Genomic DNA, 23,298 nt, shown 5'->3' on the forward strand with positions numbered 1-23,298 from the left:
ACTTTTTCATCTGTGAAATCTTGTTGGTACTTCCTGGTTCACTGAAGATCTGTCTCAGAATATGGCTTTACTGTGGCATTGTTGTTGTGACCCATGTAATCTATAGTATTTCTGATTCTGCAGAGATATTCACTGAACTGGGAACATACAAGAATATGTGGAGAGTGGGGGAAAAAGCTTTTATTAAAAAGTTTTAAAAAATAAACGCTTATGCTGACTTCCAACCACAACATGGTTACAGAAATACTTATAATAGATGTCTCCCTTTCACTGTGTAATAACTGTTACTCTTTTTTTTCGTGTGAGATTTATTAATTGTATCAATGAGCCATTTCATTATCTTTAAAAAAATACTCTCGTTAGTGTCATGCTGTCCTTCTAAGACTTAGCTCTGTACCTAGGATCCTTACTTGCACAATTACAGTCTTCCCAAATATAATTGTTACCTCTAAATCTTCTTTCAGCCAAGAGCCCCGTATACTAATCTGTTTGTTTTGTCAATTTACATATATAAAATATAAATATCCATGTATAGAAAAGCTGTATTTGGTGATTAGAAAGTTGGCTTGGCAGGAAAATGATTTTATTTTGAACTGTATTAATGATCTGTTTGTACTCTAGTTGAGGGCATTTATTAGCAGATCTTGTTTTCCACTGGACATGAGATGACTGCTCTTCGGCCTCTGCAACGACATTACTATTTTTAAAGAGATGGGAAGTCAGTAAAATGGGGGAGAAGAATGCAAATACTGCTTTCTGAATAAATTATAGTCCAATCATCTGAAGAGGTGGCTGGACAGATTCTAGTCTCAGTGAAATCCTTGTGAAGGATTTGAATCCCAAGTTGTATGTGTCCCCAGATCTTTATCTGGGAAAGCAAGCTTAAAAACATAGGGCTTACATTAAAAAATGGATCATTACTATACGTTGAGGAAGCAGCTTGATAGCTTTGGGAGATTTATAGAGAAAGAAACTACATGGAGGTGACCTGTCATAAGTCATCTAAATGGAAAGTATTTTGTGTTTTCTTTTTATTTCTATTTACTTGTTTCTGAGAACATTGAAAGTATATTTTTACATTTGGAAATATTGTAAATCCACTTTATATCGTTTCAAGTAATTCAGACTATCTATATAGACTATATACATTAAAAAAAAAAGTTATCTTGTCTCATGGTCTTTGAACATGAAGGTCTTTCAAAGGGTGGGTATTGATCTATATTTTCAGTTGCTAGTAGAGGAGTTCTCAGTATTCAAAGTGTAAAAAGTAGATAGTAATGTGTAGTGTGAAAGAAATGTCTTTTAGTGACTGTTGTTAGCAAGGAAATACCTTGGCACATGGCAAGGTAATACAGAGAGTGCCTGAACCCTGACAGTTCTAGAATTAATTATATCACTACATAAATCTTGAATCTTCATTATTGATTATTTCAAATGAAAATTCTAAATAGAGAACATCTAAAACAGTGGTGCAAATGAGTCCTCCATGCACTGAAGACACATACACAAATGTAAATACATACAACTGAATGTAGTGTTTGCCCAGAATCAGTATGTCTGTCACTAATATGCAAAGCCCCGGTGAACTAAGTAAAGCTGCCACCTCCTTCACTCTCTCTGCCTTGCTGTCTGTCCCCACATGATTCCTGATTTAGGATGACGGTGTCATTAGTCCAAGTATTAATTTTAATACTACTTGTCTTTTGCTTGCTGTTTACCCATAACTTTCTAAGACAACTTTTTAAGGCTCTCAGAGCGTGTTTAGAATCATAGAATCATTAAGGTTGGAAAAGACCTCTAAGATCATCGAGTCCAACCATCAGCCCAACACCACCATGCCCACTACACCACGTCCCTAAGTGCCTCATCTACACGTCTTCTAAATACTTCCAGGGATGGTGACTCAACCACTTCCCTGGGCAGCCTGTTCCAAGGCCTGACCACTCTTTCAGTAAAGAAATTTCTCCTAATGTCCAACCTAAACCTCCCCTGGTGCAACTTGAGGCCATTTCCTCTCGTTCTATCGCTAGTTACTTGGGAGAAGAGACCAACACCCACCTCACTACAACCTCCTTTCAGGTAGTTGTAGAGCGCGATGAGGTCTCCCCTCAGCCTCCTCTTCTCCAGACTAAACAACCCCAGTTCCCTCAGCCGCTCCTCATAAGACTTGTGCTCCAGGCCCTTCACCAGCTTCGTTGCCCTTCTCTGGACACGCTCCAGCACCTCCATGTCCTTCTTGTAGTGAGGGACCCAAAACTGAACACAGGATTCGAGGTGCGGCCTCACCAGTGCCGAGTACAGGGGCACGATCACCTCCCTGCTCCTGCTGGCCACACTATTTCTGATACAGGCCAGGATGCCGTTGGCCTTCTTGGCCACCTGGGCACACTGCCGGCTCATGTTCAGCCGGCTGTCAACCAGCACCCCCAGGTCCTTTTCCTCCGGGCAGCTTTCCAGCCACTCTTCCCCAAGCCTGTAGCGTTGCCTGGGGTTGTTGTGGCCCAAGTGCAGGACCCGGCACTTGGCCTTGTTGAACCTCATACAGTTGGCCTCGGCCCATCGATCCAGCCTGTCCAGGTCCCTCTGCAGAGCCTTCCTACCCTCCAGCAGATCAACACTCCCGCCCAACTTGGTTTACCACACATACAACTTTTTGTAAAATAGTTGATCATTGTTTACAACCAAACATTAAACAGTCATTTATCTAGGATATGTGCTTATAAGGAAACATTTAAATTTTCAGTCTTACGATTTCGGCTGGATTCTCACGCTGTTGCTCAGGTTGTGCTGTCCTTTATTCCGCCAGTAGCACCACTGATGCCAGCGAAGTACCTTACTGCAACATTTGTTGGTGGTAGAAATAAGATCTGGATTTTTGAGAACTGTTTTTGTAGTGCTCTTGATTTAAAGGTGAAAAGTTGTTTGTCAAGACATGGCAACATTGGCTTGGTCTGAGTGCATGCAACTGCTGCTCACTGTCTAAGAACAGGCAGGGTGACTGTAAAAACTAAGCTCTGAAGTCTCCAAACATTTTTGTGCATCCCATTATCAGCTGGTGATGGCGGAGACAGGTGATTGCTTTGCTTGAGGTTTTAGGAAAGATATGGTGGTGTTGGAATCTCTTTCCTGCCTACAAAACTTCATCAGAGTAATAGGGACATCTTTCAGGTTAACGTAATTTTTTGATGGTAAAACTGTAGTGTTTTATTAAAACTTATCTGGTCTGCTTAGAAATTAGGTTAGAAGTAAAAAAAAAAAAACAAAAACAAAAAATTAAGCAGCACTCTGTAGTGTTGGATAAGTTGGGGTCCTAGGAAACAAAAGCACTTTTTTGTGAATGTATGGAAAAATCAGGTCTGAGACTACCTCCCAGCAATCTAGATTCCTAATATTGTTTCTCCCTATTTCATGTTATTTTTTTCTAATTTGTTGCAGAGATGTTCCAGACTATGTAAATTTTGGGTTTTAATCTTATTTTAATCTGAATGTGATACCTGATATTAGAGCAGGTAGAGCTAATGCGCTTGTACTTGTTTCATTGAACAAATTGAAATTTAAGATCCTGAGCATCTTACATATCAGTCTCTTTTAAAAATATAAAATATCCCCTACTGTAGTGACATTAAAACATAGCTAATAAATACAGTTGTTCGGTGAGGACTTAGAAAAATTCAGTCAATATGGTGGAACGATCCTGTCTTGCAAATGTAATTTGTATCTCTTGTTTCTACATATTCATTTTATATACATTTTAGCTCACTTGGAATCAGTTCAGAAATACTAATTTTAGACTGCACCCAATATTAATTTTAGGCTGTGCCACACGTAGATTATTTATTTCAAATCTGAGTCCCAAACTTAGCAAAACATGTTTTTGACCTTTGAAGAAATCTGCCTTATTTTCTGAGATTGTGTTTTTCATACCTAAGCAAACAGTATTGTTGAGGTGAAAGTGTCACCACAACTTTTTCTGCTGTCAGAATAAATTAACTTTTATCCACTTAAATGACATTAATCTTCAAAGTTGTGAATCGAACATGTATTTTCATGGCAAGAATGTTATTCTTTCTTTTTAACCATTTGGGGTTTTTTATGCTTTTCCTAACAGCATTCTTTACCTAACTCTGACAGTCATTCATGCTGTGAAAGTAGTGGTAAATTACCATGTCCATAATAAAAGAAAATGGCATAGGCAAAACAGATCTCAAGTTTTTGTCTTGAAGAAGCACAATATATTTATATGTGAAAGTCTGAAAACAAAACAAAGTCCTGGGTTGTTACTCACACTTAAAGAACATACTGTTTGTTTTCATGTTGACTTATTGATGTCCAATGGTATATTCGGAGGTCTTGCTGATACTTTTTTAATATTTAGTAGATAGTTACTTATTTAAATTTGTTTTAATGAAGGAAGCTCAGTATCTTGTCCTGTAAGTAAGCTCTTCAGATTCTGCAAAGTTGTTCCCAGACTACGATTTTTATGTAACTTTTAAAATGAGAATTACGCTGTGCTCAGACACGCTCTTTGCCCAGACTGAGTGAGGGACGTGTTTTGCTGTATTACCTTGAGAGAGGGGCTGTGTTTGGAACGTTGCGATGCCGTGGGCAGTGCATGCAAGGTAACTGCCTTTGTTTTCATTAAAGATCCTATTTAAAGCATCAGCACTCCTTGATCAGACCTGGTGGGTTTCCTGGAAGACAGAAGAATGAATTTCCTGGAGTAATTACATATTCTCCCTAGAGTGAAGCAGATTTCTCAGTCTCATTTGCCACTTCAGATTCCTTAGCCTGCTTTCCCCTAGTTTTGTTATTTTTTTAAAAAACATTAGATGTAGAAAAAGGTTGGAAGAACATGTAACTGCTTGTGTCAAAGCTGGCTAGTGAAACTGCTACGCAGTAACGGTACGAGTTGCTTGTGCTTTATTTGACAGCTGGTTTTCACGTTATTGCATGCTGTCATTTGGAGGGAAAAGGCCAAACTTTGCTAACTGTTGTGATGCAAGTAGCCCGTTAGTACTAATGAAGTAAATAGTGTTGTGTGTTCTTCTCTACTGCAATTCACATTTCAGCTTTAAAAACAAATTCTGTCGTTCACTTCTCTGATCAGTTGTTAACAAGTATGGTCCCATTACAGGTATGTATCATGAAAATTACATGGGTTAAGTTTGACCCCAAGATAAATTACCTTTCTGAATGCATGTTATTCTCATGCATTTCTCCTCTGGAGACCTTTTTTCTCCTGCAAGGATCCTGAAATATAAATTTCACACTCAACTTCTGTGAAGCTGACTGACTTGGCAGGGCTGAGAGGTACCACAGTTAAGTAAGTGTCTGTTAAAAGACTTCCACTTGTCATAAGCTGGCTGCAGATGCTAAGATCAATGCTGACTCAGTCCTCCGTGTTCTCATCCATATTCTGCCTTTCCATTTCACCTTCCCCCAACCTCCATCACATCACACGAGTTGTAAATTGAGTTTATCCTTCACTTACATTATTTTAAGTGATCCTTTCCCCTCCCCATTTGCTGGAGGTTTCCATCCCCTCAATTACAGTCATACCACAAAGACAGTTACTGAGCAGTTGAGAGAGCCGAGAGGTCAGAAACCTCCAAGAAGAGGTAGGAATGATCAGCTGGGGCTGGGAACCTCCTGAAGCAGATTTGGCCTGACCACACAGTTTGGAGGCTTCTGCAACATCAGTCGCCTGCGTACCGTCTCCTTACCCAAAGGAACATCCAGTAGGTTGAACAGTTTGTGTGCTCTTCCTTACGTCACTTTTATCCCCAAACCAATTGCTGTTTGTACTTAGGGTACACACTTAACAGCCCTACCAGAAGCCCTGCTCCCTTGTCTCATTTTCTGCCATCCCCCAGGCCAAAAGCTGCTTGTCCTCCCCAAAGCATGCCGATACTCCTCCTGCACATCCTTTCCCATCCTTTCTACCAAATTCTAAATTTCTTTTCCTCTCGTTCTTGCTTTACAGTTAATGTCGCTAAACTGGATTCCTCATCCCAGGTCCTCGATTTATACGTCAGCCCGTTGCAGGGTCTGTTCCCCCAGTTTCACGCCTCCTGCCTCTCAAGTCTGTCATGGAGAGGCAGGTCCTGCCACTGCCTGGCATAAGCCTGCAGTCGCTTACCACTTTATGCGTTGCTTTTTGGTGCAGGGAATCACACTTGCATTCCAAATAGAGAAATACCTCCTCTTGAAAGAATACTCTAATCAGAGGTTGCAAGGCAATTCTTTGTTGATAACTAAGCCAAGGTAATAACTGATTTTCCAGAGTCTGCATCTTTAAGGAAAAGGAACTGTAATGTACAACTTGGTTGGACTCCAGGCACAAGAGGAAATGGGTTATAGCAGTTGTGACTGTGCGGAGCAGATGTTTTGGTTGGACTGGCTATCAACCGTCTGACTCATAATAAATTGTCAGTTCCAGTAAATTCCCAGTTTTCAATTACAGTAGGTAGGATACGAGAAAACAATGCCGTTTGGATGGTGTATTTAAAGTGGTTTTGATGGTAATTTTCATAAATAACTCATACTAACTTTGTAAAAAGATTAAGTATTTTGCAAAGGGAGCAGCTGTAAACATTGAAGCATGTATTTGAATGTAAATTTAGACTGATATGAATGAAAAATAACAAATGGTTGTTTAGACACTGCTGATGCAATTAGAAGTAGGATTTTAAGTTTTACCTTGGAGTCTTGTGATACCTGCAGTCTTTTCCTGACGTTTTTTTGGGAAAAAAAAAATTTCTAAATGCCTTCAAACTTCCATTTTCATCTGTTCTGTGCTGCATTTGTATTTTCACATATTTCAGGCCTCTTGTTCTTGAGTTTCAAAAATACATACTTAATGAACCTTTCATCTGCACTGGCTAAGTAGACAAAGGGTAAATTAGAATAAAATACCATGAGCTTTCTCTTTATGCTGTTCTTTGTGAAAAGTTTTATTTATTCTTGTAAGTTGTTGCTAGATCTCTGCAAAAGAAAAAAGCTTATGGGTTGCAAATCTTTAGGGTTTGGGGTTTTTTTTGTTCCTTCTCACCACATTGCTTTACTATATATATTTTGCATTTCCACAGCACTTTGGAGGTTTAGTCAAGGATCAGTCCACACTGTGCAAAGTATTCTGTAAACATAGGAAACTCCTTGCAGTTCTTGAGAAAGAAAACTATTTATTTTCAGTGTTAAATGGTGTATCCATTTTTTTTCCTGTGTGATTTGAATGGGCATTTTCTGAAAGGAGGAAAAGATTACTTTTTAAAAAAGAAATACATGATAGCGAGATGGCAGAAAGACACCATGGAAGGCTACGTTGGATCTTTTACACTGCAGTGCGCTAGGGGTTTTTTTTTACTATCAAGCATGAGACTGTTGTGGAAAAACTAATAGGTGTGCATTATCACATGCTTAACGAGCGATTTCAAACATTTTTATAAACATTCAGTTTTTAAACCTCAAAATTCCTGTGGCCCAGGATGTGCTCTCCATTCAGTGGAAGTTCATTTTAATTATACCTTCTGTAGAGTCTTGTGTGGAAAACGTTCTGCGAGTATAAAATGGTACTTTAATGTGGCAGTTCTACCCTTGGATGCTAACGTTTATAAGAAATTGCCGTTTTCAGTTTTTACAAAATCAGTTTTTTCTTAAATAGAAAATTATTTCTATTAATAAAATCCTCTAACATTAAGTGTTGTGAGTTAAACACAAATTAGGAGAAGGAACATGGCTACTTAAATATGAAAAAACATGTTGTGACTTTAGTTCAACAGCCTCTTTTTTTCCTAAAAGGGAATAATATTGCCAAAGCAATGGGATGTCACTCTCTCTTTTGAAGCCAACTGAAAAATAAAAATAGAGGTGATTTTTTGCTTTGCTGCTCTGTTTAAATCTGGCCTGTTCTTTGAGAGAAATACGCATGCAGAAATGGGAAAGGGGAAGGCACTGCCTGGGCAGAGTTTGATAAGAAGCATTTGCCTTTGGATGCTTTGGTGTAATGGAGTGACCTCAGCCCCTGTTCCAGGGAGATGTCATTGCCTGGTAATACAAGGATCCATCATCTCACCTAGTCACTAACAGGTTCGTAGAGATGACCAGGAGAGAGATCACTGAAGGAGTTAAGTTGTGACTGGCACAGACAACATCAAAAACATCTATTAGTTGAAAAGCTTTCCACAGTTTATCTGTAAGACATGTGGTTTTGGTTTAGTTTTATAAACGGCAGTTGTAACAGACCCACTAGGGCTGAATGCAGTTCCACCAAGCTGATTCTTGCATAAATAAAAGTAACAAAGTCTGAAAGGAATAAACAGTATGGTGTCGGATACAAAGGGGACATCGTGAATCTGTGGCCACCTGAGCAACTTCATGGTGTTACTGCATTACATCTTTTTAAAACCTACAGGAATGCTGATTTTTTGCATCTTTTTTAAGTTACAATTTTCATTTCTCAGGTATGTGGGCCAAAAATACGCATCCATTTGAAAGGTGCTAGTTACAGAAGAATGCCAATTTCTGTACTCAAACTTGTATTGGACAGTAGCTGTATGAACGTAATGCAGTGCTGTGCTGGCAGCCGTACTTGCAGTAGTGTTATTTTTGTAAATGAAAAATGCACATCTCAGTTTATTGCTCTTACTGCACACATCAGCTTATTGCAGCTTAACATGCAAAGATACCAGGACATTTATGTTGTGTGGGGTTTTTTTTTCCCCCCTGGCATGAGTCTGGCATGACTGGCATGAGTCTTCACATTAAAGAAGCCACTAGTGAGTGTAGAAAATATAATGTAATATTACTGTACGGGTTAATGGATGCTGTAGTGGTGTTCACCTAATCTGTTTTGGATTTTTTTTTTCCCCTTGTTTTGATTTTCTTTGATCAGTAAGCACCTGGATGGTATTCTAGAAACTGGTCTTATGCATTGGTGTCAATCTGTGTGTGCACGTCAGCTTAAGCACTAATACTAAATGCAAGATTAAATACGTTTGGTTTTGTCCGTGTAGCTTATCAAATGCATGTAGGTTCTATTCTGTAAAAACGAATTATTTGAAAAGCATTACAAACAAAATAATATGGTCTTGGAAGAACTGTGTAAGTACACGAGTAAATGTATTATATGTTCTTGTCATCTCTTGAAGAATGCCCATTAAAATAAAATCTTTTTAATCATTAACATTACCGCTTAATCTGCCTTTAATAGTTCTTTTCATTTGATTGACAATTAGCAAATTAATGGGAAAAAGCCGGTTAATGCCATACTCAGCTGCAGGAGTGAAAGCTGTTCCTTATTTAAATTTTTTCCTTAATGATGTGAAATACTGGGGAAAAGGTTGCGGGGGGATTGCATTCTTGGGTATTTTTTGTTGTTTGTCTCGTTGAAAAAGGTTTTGTAATCTGTGCTGGTTCTTCTACTGCAGATGATAGTACCGCTTGGAAAAGAAACACTGAAGGGAACATTGTGGGTCACGAGGTTGTGTCCGTTGCTGTTGCAGGCAACCATGTCATATAATCCCGTCCATAAACTGATCCTACCCCAACAGGAGAGCAGATAGCTTTTGTCCTCACCGCTCGTGTGGAGCGTTGTCCTGCAGCTTCAGGTTAAAACCATGTTCTGATTTCCAACCTAAGTATGTTCGTGACCATTTTACAGGCATTTCTAAGAGTACACTTTTCTTTCAGCTGTCAGAAGAGAGCTGCACACCAAGGCAGAATTTAAGAAAACACTGTCAGCTCTGTCTCATTTTTCATCTAAGACAATTAGGCTTTTTTAAGACCCATTCTTCCCTGCAGCTTATCACTAAGTTTCTTGGCATGTTGTGTTCTGCACGTAATAGCTGCTATGCAGCTAGTCTCTCTGGACGTTAACAGTTTCAGTCCTGCCAAAGCTTCAAATGGCACGAGATTGTCTTCCTGAAACCACTCAGCAGTCACTTTTTCTTTTTCTCCCCAGATAGGGCAGGATCTCCTAACAATGTTTAAGTGGTTTGCATGTTCCTTCCTCACAGCTGCGTGTGGGACAGAGCATACCAGGGCACACTGCACCATGTTGATCCTGCTTTGAGCACATATCTGCTGGGTTATCTATTTCCTCTCGTGTTTTTCCAAAACGGATAAAAACAAATGCATCTTGGCAAGTTGCTATGTACATATGCACAAACACGTTAAAGGACTTCTTTGCGAGCAGCAAGTGGCACCGTATTACTTGCTGTCGATGAAGGTGACTGCACTGCTAACTCATTGCTTTCTAACTAGAGGTCAAGAGCTTAAATGAAGTTGTGTGTAGCAGAAATACACTTGTTCGTACTGTATGTGATTTTTTAATTGGAGAGATGACAGGTCCTAACCAGAAACAATTTGTTCTACTTGATCCCAAAACTGTAGCTGATTGTTCTGATACAAAGAAAGCTTGAACTATGAATGCGTTAAGATTGACCGTCATGGTACTCAGCATGGATTTTTTTTTTTTCTTCTTACAGTAGTTTTTATAGAGTATGCAGTCTTTGCTGAAAGTAATGCACGGGTTTAATTTGCAGGAAACTTGGGGACGATGGCTTCTATATACAAATATCTGATTGCAAAAACATTTTTCATCCACAAGAGAAGTAGGAGTTGAGTACAGCAGAAATTTTGGACCATATACTGCTTTGAAAAATAACAAATATAAAATCTGTGGTCATAAATCAGTGATATTATAACATTTAAAAACATTCTTCAGCATTTGCATCTGCTGTTAGTGTAAAACCAAAGATTTTTGAAAATGAAATCTGCATCTTTACTGAAATATGTAGTTTGGCTAATTGAAGAAGAGCTACACTACTGTATACTCTCTAACACAGTAATTTTATTTTGATACTTTAAAGGAAATTAAGCACAGCAGAGTATCTTTTAAGTACTAATACAGTAAGAATAAATTTGCAACCTATTTTTGAGTGGTTGCACTTTAGATTCCTCACTTAAGTGTCTCCTAAATAAATTGGTATTTGACTTATTAGTTGTTATCTGTAAGCTTCTGAGTACTCAGTTTGTTATTTGCCATTTTATATTTATTATTTTTTATGTACAGGATGTGAATGAAGATCCTGGAGAAGATGTTGCACTTCTCTCCGTTAGTTTTGAGGATGCAGAAGCTACTCAGGTTTTTCCTAAGCTGTATCTCTCCCCGCGTATTGAACAGTGAGTGAGACAGTTTTTTCCTGGAATGTTCATTCTATTTCATCTCGGAACTTTTCATTTTTTTCCGGATAGATGTGAGAAATGTTGGCTAGGTGGTAACATGCTATTGCTTTAAATTGCTCAAAGGTATAATGATTACTGCAAGTGCGTCTGGTGGAGAAATGACAGATCTTTCGTCTAGTTCTGTATCTATCGCTGGATCACATATGGACGAATAAAACTCATCACTGGCTACATGTGATATTCCTGTAGCATCATAATTTATGAAAACTATGCTGTGTTTTCCTGTAGCGGTATATTTTGAGTGCCTCCTACAGTACAGCATACTGATAGCTTTTTTGTGGGGGAATCTTCAATTTCTTTTTCTTTTGGGAAGGTAAGTTCTCTGTATAAACATAATACATTTGAATAAAGTATTGGTGTAGAAGCTAAAGGGCTTTATTAACTGTGTTTTAGGGATTTGCAGCTTTAGTAAGTTACTTTTTTCAGAGGAATATCTGAATATTTAATTTCAAGATTGTTGAACCTTACTGATCTGTTTACCAGTTGGCAAAGAGATTTGCTGAGAAATGAATTTCTACTCCTAAAATGGAAGGGTGAGGATTAGAATCAGTCTGCTTTCATTAAATCTCTCTTCTTCCATTTCTGGAATTAGAATGTCTTAATGCTCCTCCTTCCCTTCAGTATCTCAGTCTTGTAATGTCTGCTTCAAAAAAGTAACTGCATTAGACTGTTCAGATATACAACAGTCAAGCTGGTCTAGCATTGTTTCGGTGATGCTTTGTTTTTCTGGTTAATACTGCAGTGGCTTTCCTCTGAAACGATGGTGACACTTCTGGGTAGAGAAGAAAAAATGGGAAATACTGACTACCACAGTTCTATAATAACTCAGTGATAAGGTTTGTGTGCATGAAGGAACATGGTATCTTGACATTTTGGTCAACAGGCATTGGTCTGGATAAACTGTTGGATGCAATTTAAAAAAACAAAACCCAAGATTTGATTTAGATAAAGGCATAAGACTTCCCAAATATTTTATTTAAGAAAATGTAGGTTACACATGCACATGCAAACACACACACACACTATATTTAGCAGCTTTTACGTTTTCATATTTTTTATCAATTCACTACTTTTTGTCAACATTAGTTGAGGGAATAATTGTAGTCAAACATGTAATTACCCTTCCATGTTCCAAAGGATTCTTCTGCTCAGCTGCTGTTAAAGCAAATGGGCTGTCACTCGTTTCCTTTGTATCTTCAACTCTAGGCACATGTTGATTCTTAAGTGTATTTCAGGCCACTCAGGTATGTCTGTCTAAATGACCTATGTGCTAATGAATACATTGCTTATTTTCCCACTTTCAATAGTATCTTTAGAAAGATTTTAACCTCTTGATACCAAGTGGAATAGCAATACAAAGCAACACTTTGTCTTCCTAAAAATACTGCATTTTCTGTGAGTGCCCTAAAGAATACCTGATTTTAGATGTTTGATGTAGAGCAATATAGCAGAAAGATATTTGCGTGGTGTTAGTACATATCTGACATGTCTGATGTATTTATGGCTTTGTCATTTATAGCTTATGTAGTCATGTTAAAATCATGCCTGTAAATCATGGAGTTCCACACCTTGTCACGTTATCTGTGTATCAAAATTGAGATACTTCACTCATCTAACTCAGTCTGTCCTCGTGCATTTGTAAGGTATTCATCACAGTGTCTAGATACTGGTAACCCGTAATACCAGAGTTGCTTGTGAGCTGTTGCACGTTCCTTTATTCTACTGGGTACTTTATACGTGCCATGAATAAATGTATGGGTATGTTTTCAATGTTTGTTCGATTGCGCTTTAATAACAAAGGTATATTTGTCTCTTGTTCTTTCCCAAAACCAATCTCTGCTTTGTTTAGCAGAGGTTGACAGTCTAGATATTTAACCTTCCAGTGTTTGGGAACTGAGGCAACAATGCGTACTTCTTTATACTTTTTGCCAAAAGTACAAAAAGCCTCAAGAAGCCCTGAGGATTAGTTTAATGACTTGAGGCCATGGCATGTTACATTTGAATTGTGTTCTGCTTATAAAAGCTCTTTCCTGCTGCTAACAGTAATTGCATCTACAAAAGCCATGTAAGCAAATTACCAGTGTATTTTTTTTATGCAGCAGATTTTGAGGTGGAGTAAGTAGTAGTTGACAGTTCCCAACATAACATTCCCAAGTACTCAACAAAACAGGAAAAATACCAAATTCCCACAATTATTTTGCTAATACTAAGCTCTGTTCACCTTAGGAAGAACAAGCAAACAGGAATAGCATTTTCCTGATGTATAAAAAAACATCTTCAGATAGAAATGTTTCAGCTTTGTAGAGAAATAAGAGCAAAGAGTCTGTTTGTGTAACGTGAGTTATCTCCTCCTTTCCCAAGAGGTTTCATTGCTTTTGTGCTCTACCATATAAACATGCGTTCCCACATTGCATTTTCTAAAAATGGAACATACCCACAGATCTTGTCAGCGAATTTGAGCCCTAGCAATATGAATATAGTTTTTTTGCTTTGAAGGGTTATTGTAAAGCACATTTGCTCTATTTTTAGATGCATTAAATATAATACTAGTAAGACTTTGACTGCTCTTTGTCATAGACTCTGGAAGAGAGATTTGCAAAACGAGGGAAATGTCCACTTTTCCTGCTTTGGGGCTACGATGTTAGTACATCAGTTGGCTTGAAAAAGCTCACATATTAAAGGGGGGGTAAAAATGCAGTAGAGAAGTATTGTGGCTCATTTGAGTCAATATCGGTGTTCCATTGACTTGCGTGGTGGGGTGTCTGGCTGCAAGAGTGTCAAGTCCAATTCTTACAGTAAAAAAACAAACCCACACTTAGGGATGGGAAGCATTTGTGTTTTTATAAAAATCTCAGCAATAATTATTCATAACTATATCTGGTTTAATTCTTTCATTAAAACTTACTAGTTTAAAAACATTCCTTTAAATACTAATTGTTCAAAACACATTAACAGCAATTTCTAATTAATGTTTCCTTAATTTGAAATCAGTCACTTAAAAAAGCTTTCATTTCATAGTTTTAAGAATTTTTCTTATTCTTTATTCCACTGCATCAGTAAGCAGATGGATGCCAATAACAGTTGCTTTTAATCATTCCAAAAATTAGATTAAGTTAAAATGAAACGTGGGATATTCGTGATATGTGTTTTGTTTAAAAACTACCATCATAACTGTAGTATCATAAAAACAAGTTTCTGCACACTTCTGGAGGAGGTGGTAAGCTGGGAAGCCCCACAGACTGACCACCCAACTTGAGAGGATGGTGCTTGTCAGCATCCGTGAGTGTGTGTCCCCAGCTCGTCCTGCTCCTCCTCCCACTGCGGGGCGTGGGGCTGGCCACAGGGTGCTCTTCATCCCCCGCTGGCGCCTGCTGTGCTTTGGGGAGAGGGTCAGAGAGCTGAGCAGCGCCAGTACCTGAGCACTCCTCGCTCATCCACCTGACCTCCTCCTGCTGCTGGGCAGGCACAGACGTACCCTGAGGCGGCTTCTGCGCTCCTCTGCATGAGGAGGAGCTGCTGGGATATTTACGCTTTATGTCTCTGTCGCATTTCCATGCGTTATTCATAATGTCTCTAAACCTGTCGGTAGAAAGCATCTTGCTTGCTCAAAATTATCTTTCTAGTGAAAGTATACTAGATATTCGTATGGAAGGGAAATTTGTAATCAAAATATCCATCATTTCTTTGGTTTCCGTTTATTAGAAGTCACTAGACTCTAAATGTAATGAGTCAGTGCGAGATTGAACAGCTAATTTCTATATTAATGCTTAAAATGTGTGTCAGCGTACTACACAGAATGTGGATCAGAAGTTTGTTTTTTTTTTTAAAAGAAAGAAAAAGTTTAATGCATATATTTTTTTTTCCCTTCATGAGTCCTCCATGCTAAAGAAAATAAAAATGGGTTTGTCTTGGTTCACATTTTAAGAAAAAAAGATATAAGGGTGGAAACGCTGTTGCTCAGTGAATGCTGTGTTCCCTAGATTCACAGAAATAATCCTGCAATAAACACTGTTGTCCTGGAGGGCTTTTCTCTGATAAATACGCGGACATGAATATGCTAAGAAAACCAGCTGTCAGTAGAACTTGTTTTGCTTAAATGGACCAGGCTCCATGCTTTGGGGACTGAAATGGTCGTTTTTTACTGGTCTGGGAGCTGTGCCAGAGGGTTCTTCGTGACTGGGGGTGGGTATGCAGAGTTCGGTGACTGCGTTTAACCTTCTCATACGGGCAGGGGAGAATAACAAGAACCTGGTCTGAACTCTTAGACTTTGAATGTTTCTGTATGTTTTTCACTGATGGAGAAAAAAATAGAAGAGAAAACTAAACGTGTATTTGCTTTAAGGTGTTTCCTGTCTTTTACCTGTCCTTTCTGCTGGGAGTTGGAGGAGGAAAACCATAGAATATTATCCATTTACTGCCAGGTACCTCCTCTCGCTACGTTTGAGATGCAGGGGTGCTGTGAAGGGCTTCAACTTTAAAGTTGGCATGCCATACTGCTGAGTGCACATCACCGGTTGAAGCCTGCTGTTTCAGAATGATTATGAATACACAGTCTCTAAATGACTGTTCATGTTTAGGCCTTTTTATATGTCTGTCTTTGTAGAAGACAGAAGTAAGAAGGTCTTCTATTTGCATATTAAAATGTGCTTATTCATCTGAGTTGATGATTTCAGTAGCATGGTTAGTAGACAGCCAAGACAGTCCGTGACTTCTTCAAATCCCAGAGCATCTTTGCAGACATGGGAAGCAGGAATGACTGTTGCTTTGCAGGGCTTTCTCTTCCATTAAGCCTGGTTTGGTCATGCCTCTACGCAATGCCTGGCCAGTGAGTCAGTGAGATCTCCTGCCTGCTGTATGTGCCATGTCCCCATCATCCAAATCTTATGAAACTGTAGCCAGTACCGTAACCTGATTTCTAGTCTAGCTCTGCTTTGCAACTCTTCCTGTGTCCTAAATATCATCTGTTTTGCTGCAGCCACCTTTTGATGACCTGTTGACAGCTTCGGCAGAGATCAGGGTAGACTGGGATTGACAGTCAAAACAGATCGACTTGTACTTTTATCCTGGGAGTTCAACTGTACCAGCTGTTCCTTTTTTTCTGAAGCTGATACAGAACAATTAGTGAAAAAAGTTGGAGAAGAACTAATATTATGTGTCCATCATCTAAATGGTGCTTTAATGCTGGATATGTTAATGCTGTCCTTAAATGGTTTAGTTAGTGAGATTTTTAAGATGGTTTTCTTTCAGTTAAGAGACTAAGCAATTAGACCTAATCATTGAGGTATGAAATACTTAAGGTGGGACTGATTTTGTTGCTAGGTAATGAGGTACCAGTTTCTCTGTAGAGGAGATAAGGGGCAGTTTTTGGTCTGACATACGCTTTGTGGCAATCCAGAGCTCAGCGTTGCCTCGAGTCTCAGAGCAAAACTTAAGAGTTGAACGTTGGGAAGGGTTTGTGTCTTCCTGGAGGTTTTGTCAGGTTCCTCTCAGAGCGTCAGCCTGTATGCGTAAGGTTCTGTAACCTGATGGTGGAGGGAGTATTTTTACATGACATATCAAGTACTTTACCCCTTAAAGGTTTTTCTTGTGTAGTGGAAAAATATGTATAGAAAATGTAATTAATAAGAAATTACGAAAGAAAACAGAAACGTGATTCAAGACAGCCCTCTCCAATTCCCTTCCTCTACATAATTCTGACTAGAGTGGAACCGTCTATAGAAATTTCAGTAGTTTTAAACACATTTGTTTCCTTCAGATACAAATCTTTCCATTAAGGTGTTGCATTTTTTTACTTGTGTACGTATAGTTTATTTCAGGCTACCCTAATTAAACATACAATTCTGTTTCATGTTATGTTGTCATATGCTATGAGTATACCATGTTTCATTGTAATAATCCCTGTTTCAACTCGGGCATTTCTAAGTACCGTTGTAAAGCTGTACTCTCTTAAAATATCCCCCTCAGCATTTTTACTGTGGTGTCACTGCTTCTAGACGTGTTTACCCTCCTACAAAGAGTGACAATGGAGGAAAAAGGGAACAAAGTAATTTTTCTTTAGGACATCAGACAGTATTCTTCATAAAGGTGTTCTTGGTTCTTTACCGTTGCCCGTGTGTTTAGACTTGTATCTTTGTACAGTGGGATTGTCAGAAGCACTTTTAATTAGTCAAAAATAATTCTGGCAATGACATTGAAAATTACTGTCTTCTCAGTTACTAGGTAGACGGGTACTTAGTACTTCTGAAATCTTGCTCTGTATTTGCAATAGGGATTGTTTTTAAATTATTTTCTTAGATTGTGTTTTACTACTGAAATTCATACTACTGAAATTTACTACTACTTTACTACTGAAATTCATTTTAGGCTTTTCTGTTGCCTATGTTGTTCTTACGGTTTGGGGAGTTAGAGGGTACTTTTATTGCCATTCTGACATCCTGGTGCAGTACTGAAGTATCTCTCTCAGATATTTCCCCAAGATATTAGAGCACACACAGCAGATTTCATCTTCCTTTCCTGAAATGTTTTTGTAGGAGAAAGGAATCCTGCTGAACAGAATCAATCCATGTTAGTGCTGAACTGTATCTGTCACAGGTGGTAGGATTTTTTTCATACCTAGTAATTAATAGGAATCTTTTGGGTTTTTTATGTAGGACCTTTTGTTCTGAAGAACTGTGTGGGCCACTGTAGGGCCAGCTTGAACTCCTTGAAATGTTTTCCATAAAATTAGTTAGGCTGACCAGTGAAATTTGAAACAAGTGTCATCTTTTTTTACTCTCTGGCTTATGATATGGCAGTAAAAGAGCAAATAGGAGGGTCTGGTAACTGGGGTTAAATGTTAACCTAAAAAATTCCTAAGTAGCTGTTTCTTGAAAATGCAATGAAAAAATCAGGTCCTGCCTGAACTGTAAAATTTATACTTAGGAAAACTTAACTTGGAGTTTGTCTAGAGCTAAGTTAATTGTGGTTTGATGGGTAATGTGCTGTTGTTAAATACTACTTTAAAAAACAACAACAATTAAATAGAGAGTTGCTGGGAAATCACAATTGAAGCAGTAGTTTCTCTGTTGTTAAACACGCTTAATTCCACAGACTGTCTCTTTGGAATGAAATAGCTCTTGCAGAAGAAAAGTGCCTCAAAGTTACTGACTGCATCAAATTTAAAAATTATCTGACAAGTGTGAGACTTCTGCCAGTTTATCTTAAATGTAATCACATGAGCAGGTCATGGAGGGTTTTTCTTTAAGCTCGAAGGTGAGCTTTAGCTGTTTAACTGTATCCATTCTAAGTGGGTATTAATTACCAAAACTGACAAACGGTAGTTACAATGAGTTAATTAGAATTTGTCTTGGCAGCAAATGCAGTGAGTGTAGAAAGGCACATTTACTCAACAGTTATGAAAACTCAAATTTCCTAGAGTACACTTTGAACCCACTTTTGTTGCCGCGTGGGTATTTTTCCCAGTTCTTGATGTAAATCCAAACCCACCACTACAGAACGTGATACCATCTTTTAACAGAGTACACTTTACTGTAACTGATTTTTTCATATTTGGGATATGTGGCTTGCTTTCTGAATATGGTGACTAAGTCATTTGTTTTCAGAGAACTTCACTGTAATTGCAATCTGTACATTCTAGTGTTCTGTCTTCAGACTTTTCCTATTTTATTATTTAAAACAGTTAACAAAAAGTCAGCTACTGTTCAACGCTTGCTTCCAGATGGTCACATTCAATAGGTACAAATCTCTGACCGCTTGGAAGTGAGGAGTTAAGGATTTTCAGATAAAACCTCTAAAAAATGTGAAACGCAGAATTAAATTGCATGCGAAAGACCTCTAGTTTTGATTGCCTCTGTTCCCCCGCAATTGGGGAGATCTGGCAGTACCCAGCAGGAACCACTTTCCTGTTGCTGGCGTTTCGGCAGGGAACGCAGTGGCACGGGGAGTGTGGATTGAGGAGGATGGCAGAGGAACAGCCGTGCAGGGAATCCGATGGGCAGGAAGGAGACTGTAAGTGGAGGGATCTTGGCCCTGTTGTCCATGTGATCAAAAGAAAGGATTGAAGTATGTCCTCCGAGATTACCAGAAGGGCTCATTCCCCTGCCGACCTGCCTTTTTCCCATAAACTTCCTGACCCCACAGTAGTACTAGGTACCACCTCTCACTTTTCTTCGCTTTCTGCCTCCCTATTTCCTGCCAATAATCAGTGGAATTTTAAACGTAATGTCTTCTTGAAAGGATCTTTAATACCTCCTTAATTATCCATTGTAGGAAGATACCATTTCCCCCAAATAAATCATGGCTGATTTTTGCAATATGACTACTGGGTTTCTGGGGGTTTCCTTCTCCCTAATTATTGTCAAGAATGTGATTCATTGTATTGCTGATTTCATTTAAGGCGTATGAGGCAGTCACAGTCTGTCCCGCTACTTAATTACACGAGCTACTTGGCTCATGCGAATGTTAGCTGAAACACCATTTCTTTTCAGCACTTGCAAATTGGACCTACCTGGAGAATATGTATAAAAGGCATATTCCCAAATGTGAGACTTTTTGTTGAATAATCTTTTCGTAGATAAGAGATTCCCCTTCAGAAATACTGAGAATTTCTTTCCTAGGAGCTTTCCTCTGGAGAATCCCCTTAACAAATCACAAGGATTTGTTGAATTGTAAACCCAACACAGGCATCCTGTAACTATACTAAAATTCAGCTTTCTTTAAATGAAATTGCAGATTGTAGGCAACTTTAAAAAGTCATTCTTTAATTGGAATGGAGTTGCTGTATTTTGTAGGTTTGCTTTTTGAAAGACATGTAAGCCGATCTTTGTAGAAAGCAGAAACAGCCAAAAACATAATTGTGCAGAGCAGGGCTTCATCTGAATCCAGTACATTTTGCATCTTCCATTCCTCTACAGCCAGCACTTCTTGAGGCACTAGCAGGACCTGATTAAACTGCAACCTGGAAGAAACACACAAAGGTAGTTAGAGTTGGCCTGTGGGCCACCTTACATCCAAGGAGTTGCATACTTGTTTTATGTTTAAATAAGCTTCCCCTCCCCTGCCCCCCCAATCAAGAAGAAATATTCTTGCACCTGTAGTCCTCTTTTGTACCTCAAACGAGTATAGCTGCTCCCTGTTCTCTTTCATTGCAAATCAGTGGATTCTTCTGCTGTCTTCGAGTTATCACAGGCTACAGCTGAACTGTGGGACCCACCTCGGAGGTTTGCACCATGGTCAAACTCAAAACTGGTGTCAGGAGAAGACCTGGATGTTCAGCATCCCACTTCCCACCCTGATTTTCATTGGAAGAAACCCCGAGCACTTGGATAGGGAGGAACTTGTGTGCTCCAACAGGTCTTTGATCTGGATGATTAAGAGCCAAAACTCTGGTGTACATTGTGAGGCACACCTGCCTTGCATTGTTTTGGTTTTTTGGATTTGTGGGATTTTTTTTCGTGCAGTCATTGATATATCTAGCTAAGAAAATTTGGAAATGCTTATTTAAGGCATTTATCAAACATGACATGGGGTAGCAGTGTTTTGAAATCCTTTCTTTTCAGTGGGTTTATAAACCATTCCTGTCTTTCATGATTTCTACAAATCGTGTAGCCAATGTGTTAATGGAAAAAAAAATCAGGACTCTTTTATGTATAGTTTGGAAAACATACATGTGTGTCAACAAAGAATATTACAGAATTTAAATCACAGATCTCATGTGTGATATTTAATATGTGCATGCAGAATGTGTCAAACGTCCCACAGAGGAAGATAAGTTAAATTTGGCAAGAACTGAAACTTTAGAATATGAAAATGTAGATTCTTTTTCGTTGGATTTTAAAACTAAATTCTTTGCATTGGTTTCTGGTCAGGGGCCGCTGAAAACACATGAGGAGGAAACTTCCGCTATTCAACAATTTCAGTGGACAAACCTCTGATAGTACCAAAGTTGCAGACACCACAGTGCAGTGGAAAAACCTGTACAAATAGAGCGAAACAATTCTGCTTGCAGATATTTGCTGTTGAAGCCAATAAAAGGGCTGTGCTCTTCTGTGTGGTTTGGTGATGTCAAGCACTACTTGCTGGAGGCAGCTGTGCTACTGCAATGCTTTCCTGACCTTAAATAGCCTATATGCTGGGTAATGCAAGCATTCAAATATAAATACAGGGCACATAAGGACAGAAAGAGGCCAGAAAAGCCATCTAGGCCCCTTCCCTCCCCTGAATTAGTCAGTGTCTTCCTCAGTATTCTTCTCTTCTGGTATTTGTCCAAGATATTTACAAAACCGTTTAGACTAATTGTTCCCTTGTGTTGCCTCAGTACTGTTTATTCCATATGTTAAGTACTGCGTGCAAAGCAATTCTGCTCTTCAGCGTGGCTGCTGCTTGCTTTCCTTTCCTTTTCCTTTCTTCGTGGCTGCCTTTGATAGTAACCCAAACAGCTGTGCAACCTCTGTCTCTCCTGGGAGGTTGCGTGTACCTCAGCAGCAGCCGCCCGCTGCTCTTCCCTAGCCCTCCTCTCTAGGGCAAGTGGGACTTTCAGGGACGGTTTGTGGAGGTAGTTCCTTCAGGTCATGTTTTTGGTCGACTTCTCAGATATTTTGGGGTTTTTTTCCCTTTTACTCTGTAATGGTAAGATGGTTAGATGGCATGTTTGTGTAATTACATAGTGATCCTCTTAATTCATTCCATAGCTCAAAGATTGTCTGTGTTTCTGTTGTAGCTGTAATGAGGACTGTGTAACTCACTTCCTACCATCTCAAATCCTGTTGTTTTCAGTTGGTACGCTTGTTTTTGTTCACTTACCTACCACTTAAGTTTCTCTTACTGCCGCCTTTTTTTTTTTTTCTTTAAGTTCCGTCTCTATTTTCTGGTTTCTATTTTGGCCGTTTGTTTTTAGCTCTGCAGACATCTCTGAAAATGTGTTTCACTTTTAAGAAGTGAGCCTCTGGTTTTTTGCACGTCAGGTAGCCGTTTTTCCTGCAGTTGACATAGAAACTGCGAGGAGAGTTGATTGATGAACGTACATCATGACAAAGGAAGTCTTGTTGAAAGTTTAGGCGCTGTTTCATCGATGAAAATCTAATGGCCCTTTTAATTGTCTGATACACAGAATCAGTGCACGTCCAGAACAGTCATTTAGCTTTGTCTACGATTTCAGTGCCTTTGTTCTCTTTATTTTAAAATATTTTAACATTAACGTTTTTTAATAACACTTGAAAATGTTTATTTTACATTTCTTTTAACATTATGTCTCTTTACAATTAATTGCTTCCATTTATAAAAGGAGTGAAAACTTCAGGATTTTTATGCAACAGTGAAAGCAAAAAAATTCCATTATTTTGTATATGTCAAAACCTGGATTACATATAATTGAACAACCTTTTTTCCCCTCCATGACAGTATTCTATTTAGAGTACGTGTCTCAGCAGTAACAGGGATCATATTTCTCAGTACTCTGAATTTCTTTACTGATTTTGTTTTTCTAGTATTACGTTAACGTTTTGGAGGTCACGTCGATTTATAAAATATATCAAGTTCCTTAACCTATAATAGCTACAGTGGTTTTGTAGAAAATTCATTTGCCGCAAATAAGTGGCAGATTTCACATCAGAGTCGTAGAGCTCTTTGTTGGAAAGGAGCTCTGAATCATCCAGCCCAGCTTCCTGCTTGGCACCGCCAGCCCTAGCTCAGATTTTGTGTAGCGGGGCCTTTGTCTGGCGGCATCTTGAATGCTTCCCACAGTGGAGGTCCTACAGCCTCCCTGAGGAACCGGTCTGCTGCCCTGCTACCCTCCTTAGGGGAGGAGTTCCTCCAAAAGTCCAGTCTGAGCATCCCAAGATGGGGCCTCAGTTGGCCCAGTCCTTGAGATCATAAAGGTGCCTCTGGTTTGAAGCTGGGCGGTTTGTTGTAGCAGTATTATACAATGTCGTTAATGGTATGCCATTTATCTTGGTAGTATGGAAGCAAGGTACTCTTCACCCTTGAGCTACCATTCTTCCATTTCAACTCTGAATAAGTAACAGAAGCTATGTTAACACCACTTGCTTCCCCCATAAA

At 38.9% G+C, this 23,298-nt stretch overlaps 1 protein-coding gene across 1 annotated transcript in view; it reads left to right on the forward strand.

Moving 5' to 3' along the window:
* Nucleotides 1-23,298, forward strand: part of BABAM2 (BRISC and BRCA1 A complex member 2) — a 182,325-nt gene that overhangs the window by 87,327 nt on the left and 71,700 nt on the right. The window contains exon 7 of the mRNA XM_075146831.1: nucleotides 11,072-11,181. Coding sequence (XP_075002932.1) covers nucleotides 11,072-11,181 — 110 coding nt within the window. The remainder of the gene's footprint in view (nucleotides 1-11,071; nucleotides 11,182-23,298) is intronic.

This window comes from Calonectris borealis, chromosome 3 (genome assembly GCF_964195595.1).
Source record: "Calonectris borealis chromosome 3, bCalBor7.hap1.2, whole genome shotgun sequence".
Taxonomy (NCBI): Eukaryota; Metazoa; Chordata; class Aves; order Procellariiformes; family Procellariidae; genus Calonectris; species Calonectris borealis.